Consider the following 21,622-nt stretch of genomic DNA (forward strand, 5'->3'; position numbering starts at 1 on the left):
CTACACATGGACACAGAAGACTGTACACTTCACCTGTCATGTGATGTTTGTATTCAGTACTGTTTAGCACATCCAGAAAACCACTGGAAAGAAAAATAGTGGACATGAAAGAGAAGCAACTGAACAAATATTTCTTGTGCTTCAGGCACTGAAGACACAGAAATGGTCAGAAAGGACACAGATGTCTGCCTATATTGCATTAGGCAACTAGAAAGGAACAGTTTAATCAAAGTTGAGGAAGAGGCTCAAGGTTATTTTATTCTGTGATTAGGATGTACATAAAAATAGGCATGTCATACCTGGACACTCTTCTTTACAAAGCTTGCTCTGTAAAGACATCTATTGTACTGACTATTTATTTCATCTAAATATCATTGTATTTTTTTTTTAATTATTTGAGTGTGTGTGTGGTATGTGGTGTTTCTAGGGTCCCTTGCCACTGCATACAAATGCCAGATGCATGTCCTACCTTGCATTCAGCTTTACATGGGTGCTGGGGAATCTAACCTGCAAATAAGTGCCTTCAACAGCTGAGCCATATCTCCAGTCTTTAATCTTATTTTCAGCACTGCATGTTTGACTTAAACAGCTATGGGTGAACTGGATCTGGGATCTGGGAGAGCCTGGTAGGGCTGTAGTATATATGCTGCAGGAGACAAACCTCAGGTTTCTAGGTGACGATGATCTGGGTTCAAATACAATCTCCTCCTTTAAGAAACAAATAATATGCAAAGATGCCATGTAATAATATTCCAGGCAGTGACTGACAGTGTACATGACAGTGGTCCCATTAAGTTATATTTTATCTAGTTTTATCATATCTGTCTTAGTGCATGTTGGGATATTCTATGATGTTTACATGACGATGCAATTGACTAGCAATGTAGCTATCATAAGGTATTCTGTCATCAAGGGCCTCACGACTATATTTTATTTTATTTTTATATTTTTATTTTAGAGAGAGAGAGTGAGAGAGAGAGAGAGAGAGAGAGAGAGAGAGAGAGAGAGAGAGAGACAGAGAAAGAGAGAGAGAATTGGCATTCCAGAGCCTCAGCCACTGCAATTGAACTCCAGATGCTTGTGCTACCTAGAGGGCATGTGTGACCTTGTGCTTGCATCACCTTTGTGCATCTGGCTTATGTGGAATCTGGAGAGTCAAACATGGGTCCTTAGGCTATGCAGGCAAGTGCCTTAACTGCTAATCCATCTCTCCAGCCCCGACTTCATCCATGTTTTAGCATGTGTCAGAATTTTCATCTGCTTAAGACTGAATAATATCCTATCACATGTATTTACCACATTTTTCTAGTCCATCTGTGGTAGACACTTGGTTTGTTTTCACATTTTGGTTACTGTGAAGCATACTACTCCTGTAAATATGAGTATAAATTATCCATTATGAGGATCCCCGGATCTTGCTGGTTAGCTATGAAGTGGGCTCCAGGTTTAGTGAGAGACTGTCTCAAAGAATAAGAGAGAGCACTGAGGGGACACTCACTATTGCCTGCTGTCCTCCTCCTGCATGCATGTGCACGTGTACCCACACAACATGCCCATCACACACATACATGCAAAAAAATCTCACAAGGAATCTTAAAGGCAAATGAGATACTTTAGCACGTCACACAAGGACAGAGAGGACTGTACACATCTCATGCAATGTGATGTTTGCATTCAATACTATCTAGCACCTCCAGAAAACCACTCAAGAGCACAGTGGTGGACATGAATGAGAACCAACTCAACAAATATTTCTTGGAGGTCTACTAGGAACTAGGCTTTTGTTTATATTTTTAGTTTTTTTTAAATACCTGTTTATTTGTGTGAGTATGTGAAAAATCAGGCATGCTGTGGCTCATGCCTGGAGGTCACAGAATGAATCCAAGGTGTGTGTTCCACCTTCCCTGAGATAGAGCCTGTTGCTGTTGCAAACAAACTGGCAGATTGTGAAGAAACTTCAGAGTAGCTGGCCCATGCACTTTGGAGACTCCTGGCTCTACCTCCTATTGTAGAAGAGTTAGGATCGTAGATGCATGTGCTACCCAGCTTTACGTGGGCACTGGGGAGTTGAACCTGAGCCAGTAGGCTTTGCAAGCAAGTACTTTTAACCACCGAACAATATCTCTAGCCCCTCAGTCTTTTTTTTTTTTTTTTGACCAAGGATCTTGCTATGTAGCATAGTTTGATCTCATATTTGCTCTGTATCTCAGGTTACCCTTAAATTCATGATCTTTTTGCCTCAGCCTCTGGGTATTGGGGTTTCAGGTGTAATCTTGCCTAGTTTGTATTCATTACTTTTAAACATTGTATTCTTGGGAAATTTATTTAGCATTGGGAATGTCATTTTCCTTAGATGTGAAGTGGAACCAATATTAAGCTTATTGACGGTGGGGATTGTGAAGACTGAAGAAGGGAGATGGCTCAGTTGCAAAGACTTCCTTTGTAAGCATGGGGACCTCAGTTTGATCTCCAGCATCCATGCAGAAAATAAAAAAGCAAAATAAAAACCCCCAAGCCTTGGATGTGGCTACACATACTTGCACTCCTAGTGCTGGGGGGAAGAAGCCAGGAATATTCCTGGGGTTCACTGGCCAGCCAGTGTAGACTACTTAGTGAATTTCAGGCCAGTGAGTAATTCTGTCCCAAAACTAATGAACTGTACCTGAGGAAAGACAGCCAAGGTTGTCTTTTAGCTTCCATAAAGAGATGGATACACATGGTCACAGATGTTCATGTCCACATGCACACACATACCTGCATGTACATGTACACACACACACACCAAAAATGGAATTTGTGATAAAGTCTATGACACATGCACACATCTCTCACAGCAAATGATGTCTGCTTCACTTCCCCTTCCTTAGTGTCTCATCCTGTTTTTCCCAGCAGCAAAGAGTTGAGTGTGCTGAGAATGCACAGCTAGGCTGCAACAGGGCTAATGAAGTGATGGGGTGAGGGGTGCTCAGGCCCAGGCTGACAAAGTATGATAGCCACTGCCTGGACATTCTCTACCATTCATATCTGTTCCTTCCTGGAGTAACCTCTTCATCATGTATGCACAAGGGTAGGTAGCTCATGCAGAACTCTGGAGGATTTTCAGTTAACTCAGGTGCTAGGCAACCTAACTGAAACATAAGACTGCACCAGCATAGTTTGTTTATTTGGCATGGCTCCAGGATGTCAGTAGGAACCATGGGAAGAAGAGAAATGAGGATGGTGGCTTTTGGCTAAATATGTAGACATTTGTAAAATAGGCTTGGCCAGGTGTGGTGACACACAGTTACAATCCCAGCACTCAGGAGGCAGGAATCTTGTGCATTTCAGGCCATCTTTGGCTACATAGCAAGACCCTATCTTGAAAACAAAACAAAAATCACCTGACTTGCAAATAAGGAGCTTTAATAGGCAGAAAGGAGAGATGGGAGGATGAAAACCAGGGATGATGGCAATGAATTTCCAAATGGGTAAAAAGGGACAGAATCCTTTTAACTAAGATACCCTAGTTGTGTACCTTTATGTGGTATGGAATGACAATTTGATACATGTCTATCTTATGCGACCATTAGGGTACATGAGATTTCCATTTCCTTAAGCCCCCCCCCCCTCTCTCTCTCTGTGTGTGTGTGTCTGTATGTATATTGGGAAGCTTTGAACTCCCCCTGACACTTATTTAGACATGTCTTTGGTTGTGAGCTATAGTCACCCTACTGATAACACATTTTCAAGAAAAACAGACAGCTGGTTCCCAGGCATCTTTGGCTGAGATGCTTCCTCAGCTGAGAGAAGAATCAGGAGAAACCAGGAAGCTGACCTGATAGAGAGGCCAGGAGGAGACCCAAGCCATTAGGACTGCAGTCTGCTCCATTTTTTTTCTCTTGCACAAATGGCAAACGTGGCACCTGATGTGCTTATCCACTTACCCTCTCTGACCAATCTGGATGACCTGGAGGTCTTCACTGTATTTGTTTTTAATCCACTTGATGCCTTGCATCTGAGGGTCAACCATGAGTGGCCAGCGCTCACAGTTGACAAGGATGGTGGCATTCTCCATGGACATGCGGTCTGCGGGGAGGCCCTCATTTTGCCATGCAGCCACGTCAGCATCATCTGTCAGCATCCTCAGGGGATCCAGGGAGGGGGTGACTGGAATGGGAACCTGGTAAAGAAGTGACACAAGCTCAAAATGGAAAATTACCATCATGGTGGGGATGAATACATGGTTATCTCACCACATGACATAACTCCTTTAACAACAAGACCAATATAGTCCCTGAAGAGTGCTTTTCTGGCCATATCATTATTTCTGGAAGCAGAGTTTGTTAAAGCCCTGATAAGTCTTTTTTTTTTTTCTAATAGATACATGACAGAAGCTCAGCCTGTATGACCAATTATATATCTGTCACCTCCTTCCTGCTCACAACCCTGAGAATGCTGATTTCATCATTACATTTCTCTGCCCTCTCATGTGGGTTGTTCTGAGCCACCATCACCTGAACAGAACATTCTCTCCTCCTACCCTTTTCACCACTTGCAAAGGGATGGAGAGGCTTAACTCTTTCTGCCCCAAACATCTACCTCCCAAGTTGCTTGCAGGACCCTCCCTGCAAACTGCCTCCTGCTGCCGGTGGCCTTTCTTGTGTCCCCAGAACTGCTTTGTGTGTGCTAGCTGCTTCTTCTTCTTCTTCTTCTTTTTTTTTTTTTTATTCTGGCCTCTCTCAGCTCACTTAATCCTTCTACAGTCTTTTTCATTGATGACACACATTTCAATAAAAGGTGAAATTCACATAGCATAAATTTAACCATTTGAGGGTATAGCTCAATGGTGTTCAGCACATCCACAGTATTGCACAGCCATTGGCCTGATCTACTTACAGGCATTCTGAGCACTCCAGAAGGAAACGTGCTCACTAAGTAATTCTTTACATTTTCCTCAACTCCAGGGCCCTGGCGGTCACTAATACACTTTCTGTCTCTATGCATTTTCCTCTCCTGGACAGTTAATAAAAATTGAATCATACAGGGGTGACCTTTGGTGTCTAGCCACTTTCACTTAGCATGATGGTTTTTGGGCTCAAACTTAGGCCATTTGAACTTGTCCATCTCTCTCCTCTCTGCCATTTTTTCTTGCCCAGTTATCTTGGAAAATGGACTACAAGTGTGCCGAAGGCATCTTGGTCTTGGGTATCCTTTGCACCTCCATTGGAGTGGCATGTCACTCACGTATGCATAGTAAATGCTTGGAAGCTGGAGCGTGGGAGTGAAGAGGATGTGCCAAGGGATCCTGGCCATTATTCTAACTATAGGACAAGGTATGGCTTGGAATCCCCTTTAATCAGCTAGTATTTCCGCCTCTTTAGTACACTGATACTGAAGGACAAGATACAGAAGGAGGGGCTGGGAGTAAAATTCCCCTAGTTACATGAATGGGCTGGCTACACAGCCCATGGGGAAAAGCACCCGAGCTGTGGTGGACAGAGCTGTCTTCAGAGCCATGTTTCTGAGACATGGGTGCAAACAAACCGCACAGCCTTGGGGCCCAGCAACAATTGGCAATGAAGAACAGGGGCTGGGAGTTTTTCCGGCTGCCCCTATGACTGGCCTTGGAGCACAGACTCAATTTTTAACACTTTGAGGAAAGCCAGGAGACAGATTCCATCACAGAATCAGAGTTCCCACTAAGGACTCCATGAAGAAGTGAGATTCTAGGCAGCAGAGAGGTTAGTGGACCGCAAGGCAGGGTCACGTAGACGGAATAGGCTTGTGCGTCCTATGCCTGGTTCTCAGGAGGTGGCAGGAGTGAGTATGCATGGGGTACCAGAAGATTTGAGTTGTGGGGGTCGTGTGAGTCACAGGCTGACATAGTCGGGATAAATTTAGGCCATACGTACTTTTAGCTGGCTCAAGTAGGGTCTCCAGGTTCTATCCATGAGGCTCTGCCTATATTTTTTGGTAAAGAAGCCCAGGTAAGAAATGAAAGCTGTGATAAGTAGAATGTCTCCACATAACATCCTTTCCTGTTGTTTGAAGTTTTGCACCGCTTCAGCCCACCTCACATTTTCAGAAGCAAGTCCTCCAACCTACCATTTCAAAGGCAAACAGGAGAGAAGAGGCATCAGATGGGAGGCCACAGAGCTGTGGGTTCAGTATGGAGATCCCACATTGCCTGTTCACAGTAGGAAGTCACCTTTCCGTAAGTGGGGATTTGTCCCAGAAGCAGCCCCTTGTCCTGTGGTTTACATTACATGAGTCATGGCATGAGGACAGGTTGTAGGACATGATGACATGTTCTGAACACAGCCTGCTGGGCTCTGCCCTTTCTACATGTGCAGAAGGACATCCCTACTCCCAAAGAGGTGTCTTGAGGAGTGAATACAATACAACTGCTTGCCATCCCTTAGTACAATGTCTGGGCAGTAACACAGGTTAGAAATTTACATGCTCTCCCTTCTCCCCTCCAAATACTGGACATATAAAAATAAACAAAATCAACCTGTGCCACAAATCATCCATAGTGGGGGTGGGGGGGGGAGAAAGATGTGTTAACTAGGGCAGTTTGGAAGCACTCTGTGTACATGGGTATGTACAAAGTACCAGAGACTGTACATCATGACTGGCCTGGTCCACTTCGGGATGGTTCCCCTCTCCTTGTGAGGAGATCCAGCCTTTGTGTGGAGGGCTGGTTGGAATATGAGAGAGCTTAGCTTCTGTCCTGGGAATTGGTACAGAGAGAGGTAGCCCCAGAACATGCCTTGAGGTACACAATATCATTCTGCCTCCCACAGGAATAGACTTGGAAACATGCTCCAGCGAGGCGGCAACAGCTATGCTAAGCTTTAGAAAGGTTTCATGTACATGTACAAGGGGGAGTGGCTTTCCCTATACCAAGTGGTTTGGCTAAGTGGATTTCTCAAAGCTATGCTGCAGCTGGTCCCACGCATAACCACACAAGCACATGTGTGCAGTGGTCTTTTCACTACAGCATGGTTCAGTCCAATAGGAGCTATGATTCACTGCTGCCTAAATTAGAAAAATAATATGGCTACAATATTTCAATACTTGGCAGCTGGAATGAATGTCGAAGGAACTGGTTGCATTTCTCATCCACGGTGAGCAGAAATTCCAGACTGAAGGGAAGTCACGTCCAATAGACACTCCCTTGCAGGGCCTTGGTTGGTGGAGGCTGAGGCAGAATTATCTTGAGTTTGTAAACAGCGTGGACTACATAGTGATACCTCAACACACCAAATCAAAGAGAGTTGTTGCCTATTTTCCTGTCCTTGAATATTTGAGTATTTTGATATAGCATAATAAAGGTGAAACTGTGTTGGATTTTGGTCTTAGGTTTTACAAAATACTATAGTTATAGCGTTCCTATGTAATAAAAAAGGGACGTATTATAAATCCAATTCTTGGATTTGGAAGGGTTGCAGGTGACGCCCTCCAGTACTAGGTCCCATTAAACAAATTCGAGAAGAGCAAAAACCTGCCTAACCCCCTCAGTGTTGCCCTTCAGTGTTACTCAACTCCCCCCACACTGGCTCTGCCTACCCCTGGCCAGGGGTAGGATATCAAGGTGATTGTTCTGGGTAATCATTCTGCAGCAACACATACTCTGAACATAAGCACCCTTTCCCTTACCTTCAGATTTGCTTTCACAGGAGGACCAGAGCATGCCTGTGTGCATGTGTGTGTATATGTGTACACATGTGCATGGATAAGGCGACATTCATAAATGCTCAGAGTCTGACATTTTTTTTTCCTGTTTTTCAGTTCCTAACACTGTACTTCATTAGCAAATATTCCATGGATAAGACCTCTTACAGGGGCTGGAGACATGGCTTAGCAGTTAGGCGCTTACCTGTGAAGCCTAAGGACCCTGGCTCGAGGCTCAATCCCTCAGTACCCACGTAAGCAGATGCATAAGTTGGCACATGCATCTGGAGTTTGTTTGCAGTGGCTGGAGGCCCTGGTGTACCCATTCTCTCTCTCTCTGCCTCTTTCTCTCTCTGTTGCTCTCAAATAAATAAAAATAAACAGCAATGACAAAAGACCTCTTATAGTTCATTGCAAAATGCTGGCATTGTCTTTTCCTGCTTCTGCTGCTCCACACACACACATGCAAGCATGGTCACATTGCATGGACTGTGTGTCCTTCCATCCACCCACCTCTATTTATTTATTTATTTATTTAATAAGATGTTTATTTATGTAATGGGTGAGAGGGAGAGATAAAGACACAGAGAGAATGGGTGTGCTAGGGCCTCTTGCCACTGCAAATCAACTCCAGATGCTTGTGGCCCTTTGTGCATCTGGCTTTACGTAGGTACTGGGGAACTGAACCCAGGCCAACAGGCTTTGTAAGCAAGCACCTTTAACCACTGAGCCTTCTCCCCAACCCACATCCAACCGTCTTTGTAAGAATTTCTTTTGGAACATACCAGAGTGAGTACCCATATTTTCCTTGTGCCACAGCCCTGCCTCCCTGCACATTTGAGCACATGTCCTACCCACGTGGGTGAGTCAAAGCTGTGCTCATCTGTCTGCACCTCTGGGGCACTTGGCCAGCATTGCTAATTTCATCAGAGCTCAGCCTCACCAGGCGGTTTGCAAGGGAGATGGTGCTTGCAGTCACTTCGGCTTCTTGCTGACACTTGAGTTTCTCTGCTGTTGCTTTCTCGAATTTTGCCGTGAGCTTTGCCAGGTTTTCATTAAGGTGCTGTTTAGGAAGGAACACAAAGTCGATCAGTCATCCCACTTCCAGGGCTTTTGAGAAGAGGCTTTGTGAGGAGGTGACTCGATGGAAGATCTGGGTTTGGGGAGACAAGGGGGAAGGAGGAGGAGAGGAACGTGGAAAAGGATGATGTTAGCGGGGTCCCAGAGAGGACCTCAGCTTTGTGTTGCAGGGGGAGTATGAGAAGGAAGCCCGGGCAGAGACTTCTGACCCAAAGTGAGAAAGCTGAACATCCACACCCTTGAGTCCCACCTCTTCTTGTGCGGTGGAGGGGGGGGGGGCGTGCCTTAGTGATTTAACACAATTGCTCAGAGTTGCTATTAGAAGTATACGCACATCGAAGCTGAGGCAGCAAGGATGTGGCCAAAGGGCACACTGGCTGTATGTACTATGCTGGGGCTGGGCTGTCTGAACCTAAGTCCTCCTCTGGCTGGACCTCTTACTTAACTGGATCCATTTTCTCCCACGATCATAAGGGTAGGAATATTTTCAGAAAAGATAGTTTGGAGTTTTCTAAATGCACTAAGAGTAGGAGCTGAAACATATGGCATTTATTGCCTTCAGAACACATATTTGCAAACAGTGAGACATGGACACACAGCAGATCCCTCTGGTTATACCCTCGGTTGGTAACAATGGGAGTCTGAGCTGTTTTGTTGGCCATTACTGAAGCACAAGAGAAATAAACATACTTCCAAGTTTATGTGACCAAGTAGTTTAAAAAGCAGGGGCAGATCATGCGATCAGTGATGACAGACTGGAACCTTGTCACCTAGCCCTCTGCTGAGCCTTCTCTAGGTGATTATGAAGCATTTGCAAAAGGCACAAGCCCGTCACACCAAGCAGATCTGTGGGAACTGCTGCACAGCAAGATTCCAACAGACGGTGGAGGACCACATCGGAGGAGGAGTGGACAGGCCAGAGTTGACAAAGTGGTGGCTCCCACAATCTATCAGAGAGAAAACCCTCCGCCTGCAGAACCCCAGATCAACTGGAGAGTGTGGAATTACCAGACAAGACACAAGGGGAGCAGAGGGCTAACTGGAAGCTTGCTATCTTCCACCTCAAATGCCCAGGGCATGCAGAGTACCAGGTACCTGTGCCACCAGGCAGGAGAGTCCATAGGGGCAGAGAAGACATCATCTAGCATTTTGGGTGCATGCAGCATAATGCATCTGATCTTGGGAATAAATTCTACTAATTAGCTCTACCTTCACCCACAAGGCTATCATCAGCTTTTGATCACAACTCTCCAACACATGAAAGGACAGAAGATGTAAACAAAAGCCTGGATCAAGGTAAACAAGAAGAAAGAAAGAAAGAAAAAAAAAAAAAACAGTCACTGGGAAAAAAGAGAGAATTTTTATAGCTACATGAATAACAACACTAAAACCCCTCATAACGAGATTTCCAGAGTCCCAAGTTGTTTCATCTGTAAATTAAGAGCAGGATTCTACTAAAAAGAGGAGAGAACAAAGCAATTCTTGCAGAAGTTATCACTGTTAATGTTAATAGTCATGAATTCAGGTACAGATGAAGGAGTTTGAGGAAATCTAAAAAGCGTAAGAAAACATGCAATGATGAAAAAGATTACTTCCCCCTTCCTGATCTTCCTCCAACTGATATAACCCATTATCTGCAATCCCAAGTTGACTGCTCTGCTCTTGAGAGTCAGTCCTAGCAGCTCATGTTTTTCCCCAAATAAAAACTTCCATCTTTGCCTCAAAAAAAAAAAAAAAAAAAAATGAGAGAAAAATGGAAGGCTAATTTGGAAGGGCCCAACATCCAATCCATATGCCTTCCACAAAATAAGATTGACAACAGAAGGGATTGCCAAAGAATAAAGCATTATATTATAGGGCTGGAAAAAATGTGTCCATGTGGCAAGCTTGATGAGTAAATAAAGAATGACCGCTGAGCATATCAGTGCAAAATTCAATAGTAAGAACAACAAAAACGTTCAAGAAACTAAAGAGATTGCTTAGCACGTGCCTGTGAAGCCTAAGGACCCAGGTTCAATTCCCTAGTACCTACATACAGGGTGGCACATGTGTCTGGAATTTGTTTGCGGAGGCTGGGGGCCCTGGCATGCCAGTTCTCACTTTCTCTTTATCTACCTCTTTCTCTCTCTCTTTCCCTATCAAATAAATAGATTATTTTTTTTAAAGGTTCAAAGACTTTAGAAAGCCAACAAACAATATGACCACAAAGTTCAACAGATTTCTTTCTGGACAGGAGCTTAAAACATAGTGTCTCAAGGGAGAAACATTTACAATTCAATACTTAGCTAAACTGTGAGGTGAGTTTATAAACAAAATAAAGATGTTCCAGATTGTAACTATTCAGGAAATTGACTTCTTACTTAGCAATTAACTTTCCTGAGAAAGTGACTTTAGTATGAGCTACAGCAAAATAAAAGAATAAACCAATAAAGAAGCCAGCCACTGGGTCAATAAGCCACCGAAACTGTCTCAGGAATCATTAGTACTTGCTTACTCTTCCAGCACTGAATGGGGATCAGAATTGAGAACAAAGGAGGAATATCCTGGAGGAAAATATTTACAAAAAATGTTAAACTAAATGGAGAGTTCAGAAATAACGAAGGCTATGTCATGGGAGCTAATGAATGGAAAAAAAAAAAGGGAAGTTAGAAACGCCAGGAGTGAAAAAGGTTGTTAAAGGAAAGTGAATATAATTATAGTTTCCTGCTTTGCTCTTCTGTGAACAATATTGATGTATTCAGAGAACATAAATGGAAGTTAATAATTTTTTAGTTTTACGAATCAGTCTGTGGGTAGAGCATGAGATACTTAAACTATGTTATAGAAAACAGTGTCGATGTATTTGGCCTTGGCAACTCCAAAACAAAAGGAATGTCATAATGTCAGAAATCTGGAGGAAGAGAGAAGAGCTGACATTTGGGATAACAAGTAGCTTCATCTTGAAAGATGAAGACTCCCAGGAAGATACTTTTATGCAGTGAAACAAAAAAATAAAAGTCATACTATCTAAAGCTAGTTGCCACATTTTTACTGGAAACATAAAGATCAACAACTTATAGTCTCATCTATCTAGAAAATAGCCGTCTAAACAAGAGATATCAAGAAATAGAAATATCATGGGGGTGCTTGTCTGCAAAGCCTGCTAGCCTGGGTTCAATTCCCAAGCCACCCCCATAAGCCCAGAGAAGCCTTTGTTTGTAGAGCAAGGAACTTAGAATACATAACACACACACACACACACACACACACACACACACACACACACACACAAATAAATAAGTAACTAAATTTAAAAAATGAAGATGAAAACATAAGCCTAGCACATGGGCAGAAATCAAAAATTTAAATGAGCAGCAAGTAGGAAGATAATGTAAACTAGTCAGATGAAGTTAGTATTGGGAAAAATGGATGTTGGTAGGGTTATGCAGAATACAACAACACTGGGTGTGAATGGCAAATTTCTAGCTAACTCTAGGACCAACAAATGATGTGAGAGGGATGGAGAGATGACGAAGGGGTTAAGGCACTTGCCTACAAATCCTGGTTCAGTTCCTCAGTTACCCACGTAAAGCTGGATGCACAACGTGCTATATTCATCTGGAGCTTGTTTGCACCATCTAGAAGCCCTTTTGTGCCCATTTCTCTCTCTCGCTCTCTCTGTTTGAAAATAAATAAATATTTTTTAAAATAAGTAATGATGTAAGAATCATCTGATTGTATTTAGAATGACCAGGAATGCAATTGCTATATATAAACTCGTGCTATTTTAAATATTAGCAATTTGCTAAATTACTGGCCAATGTTCTAGGTGGCCCAGATAAGACTGTTCAGCCAGTATATAGCAGGTCCTAGTTGAAGTATATCGAAGACTATCAAGAGGCTGCTTCTCATTAGGTACCCTTCTCTACTGTGCAATACTTAACCTTGTGTGTGTTTGGATGGTTGATGAAAATGCCCTGCTGACTCTTATTGCTTTTACTTTTATATATCATAATATCAATATATATTCATTTCCAAAAGAGAAAATACAAATGTTCAAACAAATCCAAACCATGTAATACCACCACCCAGAAATAATCACCACTGTGAACATTTCTTAGTTATTACCATTTAATATAACCAAATCAACATTATATTGTACAATCTGTTTGGAAATATGCCTCCCTCCACTTTATGTATCATGGACATTATAATACTTGGAATTATTGTAAAATACTGAAAACAAAGCCAGTGTTTTGTGCAATGTGTGTGATTGTGTGAGTGTGTGTGTGTGTGTGGCTGTGTGAGAATGAATGTGTGAGTATGCATATTTGAGAGTGAAGAAAGCTGCAATGGTCTTGTCAGCACCTGTGGAGGTATCTTCTTGCCTGGGTGGGCCACTATGTTAAGGATAGGTGTTGGCCCCTCTCTGACATAGCAGGAAGCAGTAACATTCTTGAGATGTCGATGGGCACATGTGTAAGCAAAGGATGGAGAGGAAGCTGTCAAAAGCTATCAAAAAGAAAATATTTTGGCAGAAAAGAAGTGTCTTCCCAAAGTAGCCAAGTATTTGAATGATATCCTTCTTGCTTTCACAAGTTTAGTGGGCCCACCATTGAATGTTGGCTACTGAAGAGGCGCAAACAATTTGAAAACATTCCCTCTGTACCAAATGTTCCTTTAGTTAAAATAATTTCAGTAGAGAGTCTTTGGAAATTGAGTTCTTTACACTTTCCTGTGACAGACTGAGGAAGGCAAACATTAACAAGAGGTCTCTCACCCCAGGAAGGCACAATGGGGAGAACGAGGGGTTCTGTATTGGGCATGGGGAGGTGCCGTGATGGTGTTTATCACCTGTCTTAAGTGAGTGGTCAGTGAACATCTGGATTTACAAAGCAAGCATGTAGAGGACATTGACTGCTTCCTCAAAGTATATATTTTAGTATTTATTAATTTTTTTGTTATTTTTGCAATGCTGAGAGTGGAACCTAGGACCTTGGACACACTAGGCAAGTAAGTACTCGGCCACTGAGTTCCATTCCTATCCCAAAGTGCATTTATGGAACAGAGAGATTGGCTTTCAGGATCTTTGAACTGGAGCCTTTAGCCATGGGTTGTACTCTGTCAATAAACCCTTGCCACATGAGGTATGCGGCAGGCATATACTTCTTTTCAGAGTTTATTGAGCTTTCTCTATAATTCTTGCAGCAAGAATCTTACTTGCCTGGAATATATGTATGTATCAATTAATATTCAGAATATCCTTTGGACAGAATTTGATCATGGGATGACTAAATTCTTGCACGTGGTTGGGTGTGTAGGATTGATAGCACACACAGCAAAGGAGGGTGGGAGAGGAAGAGGAGTAGCAGTCATGACCATGTCCTGGAGACACTGCCTGCTGCTCCTTATGTCATAGGCTGGCTCCAGGCTCCTGCTTCATGTAAGGGATGTCCTTCTGTCCTCAGGACAATCCAATGATGCAGTTACTATCACTGTGTCCACTTTATATTTCAGGACACTGAAGCCTAGCCACTCTAAAGACACAAACACTACATATTGCAGCTTTGATGGAAACCAAGGTTTGTCTAGATACAAACATGTTTTAAAATTTTATTGATTTTTATGTTTTTATGGGCATGCCATGGTCTGTCACCACTTCAAATGAATGCCAGATACACATGTCACTTTTGTTACAGCTATACATGGGTGCTAGGGAATTGAACCCTGGGCCAGCAGGCTTTGCAAACAAGCCCTTTTAACTGCTGAGCTGAGCTGGACATATTTTAAACTATGCTATATTTGTGTGTTTGTGTCTGGGTGCATGTGTGTGCACATATGTACATCCATATGTGAAGGCCAAGGACAACTTCTAGTGTTGTCCCAAGGAATGCTATTTACCTCGTTATGACACGGGGTTTTTCATGGGCTTGAAGATGCTGAATTAGGCTATATGGTGAGCTCCTGGGATCTTACTGTCTTTGCCTCTGCAGCATTGGGATTACAGGTGTATGCTACCAAGCCTGGCGTTTTTTTATTTTATTTTAATGTGGGTACTAGGAATTGAACTCAGGTCTTCATACTCACAAGGTACACACTAAGTACAGAATGATCTCCTCACTCCTGCCTATACTTTGCTATCATAAAGACTGTTGCTTCTCACATTGATAGTGCATGTGTGTGTGTACATACATCCATACACCACACACACACACACACACACACACACACACACACACACACACGTATATTTGCATTTTCCCCCTGGAGATTGATTGCAGAACATCAGGCTTTGCGCAGCTGTCTGTGTACTACCCATCCAACCTGGTAGTGTTCATTTCAGTGATAAAGGTGAAGTTCAAGGGAAGTGATCTCTCAAATAGGTGTGAACCCAAGACCACCATCATCACCATTCCCCAAACCTTGAATGTAGATCTACTAATGGTATCTTCAAACCTGGGCTGGAGAAATGGCCTAAGAACTCATGTTCAAATCTCTAGGTCCCACATAGCCACATGCATAGTGATGCAAGTGCACAATGTTGCCCAGGAACACAAGGGGGTGCACACACCTGGAGTTCACTCACAGTGGCTGAAGGCCCAGGCAAATTTATGTAGGGTGTGAATTTTTTCCCCTTCACTCCTACCCTGCACTGAGTGTACCCATACCATCCACAATTGTGAGAAAGCAAGACATCCAGGTTTGGGACCAATGCTGATACTCCGCACCAACACAGCCAGCCATAGTGATCTCTACCTCATTGCAATTTGCACAACATTTCTTCCTTGCACCCTGTGAGGGTGCACACAACATAACATTGTGACTGGGTCCAGCACTCTGGTACAACACTCAGAGAATCTCCTTAGAAATCCTCTTAAGTCCACTATGTGGACACTGCTTACCACTGGGGCTAGGACCTGCACTGAGTTTCAGCATCCAGATTCCCCACAGACTTGTCCCCCACCCCGCAAACCTTCACCCTCACACCCACTGCAAACATTGAACACCAAAAATCCCCCATCTGGAAAGAGGCCCAAGTTTATGTTAGATCACACTGGAAACTAAATTGGAATCACCTACCTTGCCTATGAAGCAGTACCAAATACCTCCAAAACACAGCCAAAAAATCCACAAAGCAGAGCAAAGAACAGTGAACACAAAGAAACATCCAGTGTCATTCCAAGTATTCACCTAACACAGGTATGCCAGGCAGACGTGAGCAAGGCACTCTCTCTAGATGAGTCAGACTCAATGTAACATGAAAAATCAAAGCCAGGCATGGTGATGCACACCTATGATCCTAGCATCTGGAGGCAGAGGTAGGAGCATTGCTGTGACTTCAAGGCCAATTTGGAACTACAGAGTGAGTTGCAGGTCAGCCCAGGCTAAACTAAGACTCTACCTTGAAAAAAAATAAAAAATAAAACAAGGAAAAAAAAAATCAGGCCATTTCCCCTGAGAAATACCAAATAGCAGAGAATACTCATTGGGGCTACCTAGAGGAAACTCCAGACAAATAGCTCAAAAGAATGTTTATAAGCACACAAAACTCAAATGAGACACAGATAAACACATGAATGAATTTCTGGGTAAATCCCAAAAGGACACAAACAAACAACAAGAGGAAAGGAAGGAGTCTAACCAGGATATGAAAATGAGACTCAGTAAAGAGATTGAGGGCTGGAGAGATGGCTCAGCAGTGAAGGCACTTGACTGTGAAGCCAAATGACTTGGGTCTGATTCCCCAGTATCCCTGTAAAGCTAGACACAACAAAGGGGTGCATGCATTTGGAGTTCATTTGCAGTAGCCATAGGCCCTGGCATACCCATTCTCTGTCTCTTTCCTCTCTCTTCTCTCTATATATCTCTGCTTGCAAATAATTAAATAAAAATATTTTAAAAAGAGATAGAAAAAAACTGAAATAAAAAAAAATGCAAGTCAAACACAAACCTCCATGGAAATCCTCACCAACAGAATGGAGCAAGTGGAGGACAGAATATCAAGCCTCAAAGACAAAGGAGAGGAATTGGGTTAGTCAAAACCACTAAGAGGTTAAAAAAAAGCCACAAAGAAATGAGAGAAATGTGAGACATCTTGAAAAGACCAAATATCTGAATTATGGGCATAAAAGGAGAAGAATTTCATATCAATGGGAAAGAAAATATTTTCAATAAAATTATAGAAGGAAAATCCCCAAATTTAAGAGATGTCCATCCAAGCACAAGAGACTTACAGAACACCAAATAGGAACAGAAAATAAATTCCCTATATCATGTTACAGTCAGAACACTAAACAAATGACACAAAGAAAGGGTGGTGAAAGCTGCACGACAGAAACACCCTGTTGTATACAAAAGCAGACCCATCAGAGTAACAGCTGAGTTTTCAATGGCAACACTAAAATTCATAAAGGTTTGGAATGGTGTATTTTGAGTTTTGAAAGACTACAACTGCCAACCCATCATACTTCAATCAAAATTCTCTCTCTTAATAGAAGAAAGAAAGTCTTTCCATGAAAGCTAAAAGAATTTATGAGCACTTAGCCAGTCTCACAGAGCATACTCAATGGAATATTCCACACTAGGGAGAAGAACAAACATAGTCAAGAAGCTGCTGAGAAACAGTAACAAATGCTAAAATATTTGTTAAGCAAATGAGCACCAAGTAAGCACAAAACTTCACAAAATTATCAGCATAACAGGGATTAATACACATAACAGGGATTATAAACAATAATAATTCTGATTATTAATGTTCTCAATTCCCTAAACAAAAGACAGCCCGAGTCACAAAACAGGATCAATCCTTTTGCTGTCTTTAAGATACTCACCTTACTGTAAAGGACAGACACTAAGGGTAAAGGGATGGTAAGAGATATTCCAAGAAAATAGAACTAAGAAACAACAGGTGTGGCTATTCTAATATCTGACATAAGGGAACAGATATCAAACCAAATTATCAGAAGAGATAAAGAGTGCTACTTCATATAGATCAAGGGAAAAATCCATCAAGAGGATATTAAAATTCTAAACATATTTGCACAAAACACAGGTGCACTTAATTTTATAAAACAAACTCTACTAGACAAAAAGTGAGAGATAAATCCCCAAACAATAACAGTAGGTGACTTCAATATCCCACTATCACCATTAGACAGGTCATCTTGACAGAAAATTGAGTAACAATAGAATTAAAGAACATCATAAATCAAATGGGCCTAAAAGACATTTACAGAAGATTCCATTCAAGAAATGCAGAATCGCAGCAGCAGCTAGCATCCCATTGCTGGGACAAAATGCCTGACCAGAAGCAACTTATGGGGAGAAAGGATTTTTATCAGGTTCATAGTTTCAATGTGAAGCTTCATCAATTATATCCAATGACAATGTGAAAAGTAACAAGAGAAACAATAGAAAGTAAACTCCTAGAGACTGAACAATGCACTTGAACAGCCAATAGGTTATAGGAAAAATCAACAGGATGGTAAAAAAAAAAAAAAAACCTAAAAAGTTAAATGAAAATAAAAACACTACATACTAAATCCTATGGAACACAATGAAGATTATAGCTCAAAATACTCACATTATTAAAATAGAGAGATCACAAATAAATAAATTAATAATGCATCTGAAGGCTCTGGTAAAAATTACAAACCAATTCTAAATAGATGGAAAAATAACAAAAATCAGGCCAGACATATATTAATGTTATTCCTGTTTTTGGTTAGAGAAGCTTCTTTTATTCAGATGGCAGTAACCACTGGGAGTGAGTCAATATTCACCATAGTGCTGAGAAGAAGAGACAATGGAGACACATCTCTATCACACCCTCAGTGCTCACAGACTATTGAAGAAGAGGAGTCAGAATGAATTTAAGAACCAAAGGAAGGGCTAGGACTGCTTACAATACTGTCTTCTACATACAAAGTGTCCTAGATATTCATGACGTCACAGTGGAAGACACTACCTACAAAAGAGCTGCATAATAGGAGGGAAAAATGATTGAATTGAAACAGAAGAGAGACTAGCTAGAAAGAAGGGATTCACTGGAGGAAGAATTTGGGGGGGGGGAAAGAAGGGTGATGGGATTATGAGCCTAGTATATGGTCTATATATATGAAGGTTGGAAAAAAGCCTAAGAAATTGGGTCAAGCAGGATGTGGAGGTGCATGTCTTTAATCCAAGCACTTGGGAGGCAGAGGTAGGAGGATTTCTGTGAGTTCCTGGCCACCCTGAGACTCCATATTGAATTCCAGGCCACGCTGGGTTAAAGGGAAACCCTACCTCAAAAGACAAAAAAAAAAAAAAAAAAAAAAAAATTGGGCCAGAAAAAATGAAGCAGAAACAAAAACAACAAGAAATTAAAAGAATCAATGAAGCTATTGATTCTTTGATAAAATAAACAAGGTAGGTAAACCATTAGCTAAATTAATGGAAAGTAAGCAAGAGAAGACACGTTAGAAAGATTAGAGATATATAGGGAGGCATTGCAACAGATACCAAGGAAATAGAAGGAATAGTAAGTATATACTTCAGAAAGCTATATCCCATCAAGTGGAAAATAACAGAAATAGATGAATTTCTTGACATATATGACTGACCTAACTTAAAATGAGATGAGATAAATAACAGATTTATAATAAACAATATCAAAGCAGTAAATAAAAAAAATCTCCCAATAAAAACATCTAGGTGCAGATGGGTTCCCCGCAGAATTCCATCAGAACTTTGTTGAGGATCTGAGGCCACTGCTTCTCAAATTGTTTCACAAAATTGACAAAAGGAGAAAATTCTTCCTACCTCCTTCTATGAAACCAGAATTATACTAATAGCAAAATGAGACTGATACACAACTAAAAAGAGAAGTATAGACAAATACCCCAATGAACGCAGATGCAAAAAATTTCAATAAAATACTTGTAAATATTATTTAAGAATATATTAAAAATATCATCTACTCCAATCAAATAGATTTTATTCCAAGGAGGCTGGGATGGTTCAACATATAAGTAGACTCAAAGACAGAAATCACTTAATTATCTCAACATATGCAGAAAAGGCCTTTGACAAAACCTTACATCTTTTCACAATAAAAAGAGACTAGGTATGAAAGGAACATATCACAAATAATAAAGCCTGTATATGCCAAACCTGTAGCCTGTATCATATGAAATGTAAAAAAAGCCTTAAAACATTCCCACTGAGATCTGGAGAAACAGAAGGATGCCTACTATCTCCACTGTAGCTTTTTATTTTTATTTTTTTTTTAAGGTGGAGTATTACTCTGGCCCAGGTTGACCTGGAATTCACTATGTAGTCTCAGGCTGGCCTTAATTTCATAGTGATACTCCTACTTCTACCTTCCAGGTGCTGGTATTAAAGGCATGTGCTACCTCATCCGGCTTTTTTATTTTTATTTTATTTATACCCACTGTTATTTAATATAGTACTTGACATCTTAGCCAGAGTGATAAGACAAAAAACAAAACAAAACAAAACAAAAGAATATGATTGGAAAGGAGAAAGTCAAATTATTCTTATTTTCAAATCAACAGAATCCAACAAAAGATTCAGGCACAAGTCTATATAACTATAGCCACCTGATTTTTGACAAAGATGCCAAAAACACATATTGGAGAAAATACAGAATTTTCAACAAATAGTGCTGGGAACACTGGATATCTACAGGTAAAGAAAAAAAAAGTCTAGACTCTATCTCTCACCCTGCACAAAAACTTAACACCCTGAACTAACTAAAGGAAAATGTGGGGAGAACTCTTCAAGTTATAAGTGAAGGGAGGGTTTTTCTGAAAAGAACCCCTAAGAAATAAGGCAAATAATCAATGAATGAGACCTCATGAAACTAAAAAGCTATTGCTCAGCAAAGGAAACTGTCAAGAGTCAACTCGTACAGAATGGGAGAAAAAATCTTTGCCAGTTCGGACAGAGGGTCAATATCTAGAATATATAAAGAACTAAAAAAAAAAAAAAAAAAAAAAAAAAAAAAAAAAAAAAAACCACCCAGGCAATAAAGAAAACAAATTGCTCAATAAAAGTGGGCCATGAAACTGAACAGAGAGTTCTTGAAAGAAATACAAATTGCCAAAAATATTGTTTTATATTTTAAGGTAAAAGTCTTGCTCTAGCTGACCTGGAATTCACTATGTAGTCCCAGGCTGGCCTTGAACTCAGCAATCCTATCACTGCCTCCTGAATCCTGAGATTAAAGGTGTGTACCACCACATCCAGGTCAAAAATAATTTTAAAATGTTCAACATCTTTAATCATCAGAAAAATGCAAATTAAAACCACTTTGAGATTCTATCTCATTTGTGTCAGAATGGCTGTCAGCAAAAATTCAAGTGACAACAAATGTTAGTGAAAGTGTGATAAAAGAGGAACACTTATTCACTGTAGGGGGGAGTGTAAATTGGTACAGCCATTATGGATATCATAGTGTAGGTTCCTTACCTTTAATCCATCCCCCTAAAAAGAAGAAGAAGAAGAAAAATAGTCCTGTCATATGACGCAGCTATATCCCTCCTACACATATACCTTAAAATGACTTTACATTTTACTATAGAGACACAGCTTCTTCCAAATTTATTGTTGCTCTATTCACAATATATAGGGAGTGAAATCAGCCTTGATGTCCATCAGTGATGAATCGATAATGAAGATGTGGTTACATGCATAGTGCAATTTTATTCAGCTGCAAAGAAAAATGAAATTTGTAGAAAAGTAGATGGACCTGGAAAAATTGTGTGCTAAGTGAGGTAATGCAGGTACAAAAAACAAGTGCCACATGTTCTTTATCATATGTGGATCCTCGCATCGAATTTTTAGATTAATATATAAGATGGGATAAGAATTAGTACTTGAAGCCAAGAAGCTAGAAAAGGGCCAT

The 21,622-nt window shown here is 41.1% G+C and overlaps 1 protein-coding gene across 2 annotated transcripts in view; it reads right to left on the reverse strand.

Moving 5' to 3' along the window:
• Window positions 1-21,622, reverse strand: part of Dnah9 (dynein axonemal heavy chain 9) — a 369,830-nt gene that overhangs the window by 91,766 nt on the left and 256,442 nt on the right. The window contains exons 51-53 of one of the 2 annotated variants that reach the window (XM_045131009.1): window positions 8,600-8,719; window positions 5,892-6,080; window positions 3,924-4,159 (exon numbers count right to left, since the gene is read on the reverse strand). In XM_045131009.1, the coding sequence (XP_044986944.1) occupies window positions 3,924-4,159; window positions 5,892-6,080; window positions 8,600-8,719 (545 nt within the window). Of the gene's footprint in view, window positions 1-507; window positions 597-3,923; window positions 4,160-5,891; window positions 6,081-8,599; window positions 8,720-21,622 lie in introns of those variants that run through there. The other variant, XM_045131010.1, reaches the window with a different exon arrangement.

Source organism: Jaculus jaculus, chromosome 12 (assembly GCF_020740685.1).
Source record: "Jaculus jaculus isolate mJacJac1 chromosome 12, mJacJac1.mat.Y.cur, whole genome shotgun sequence".
In the NCBI taxonomy this organism is placed as follows: domain Eukaryota; kingdom Metazoa; phylum Chordata; class Mammalia; order Rodentia; family Dipodidae; genus Jaculus; species Jaculus jaculus.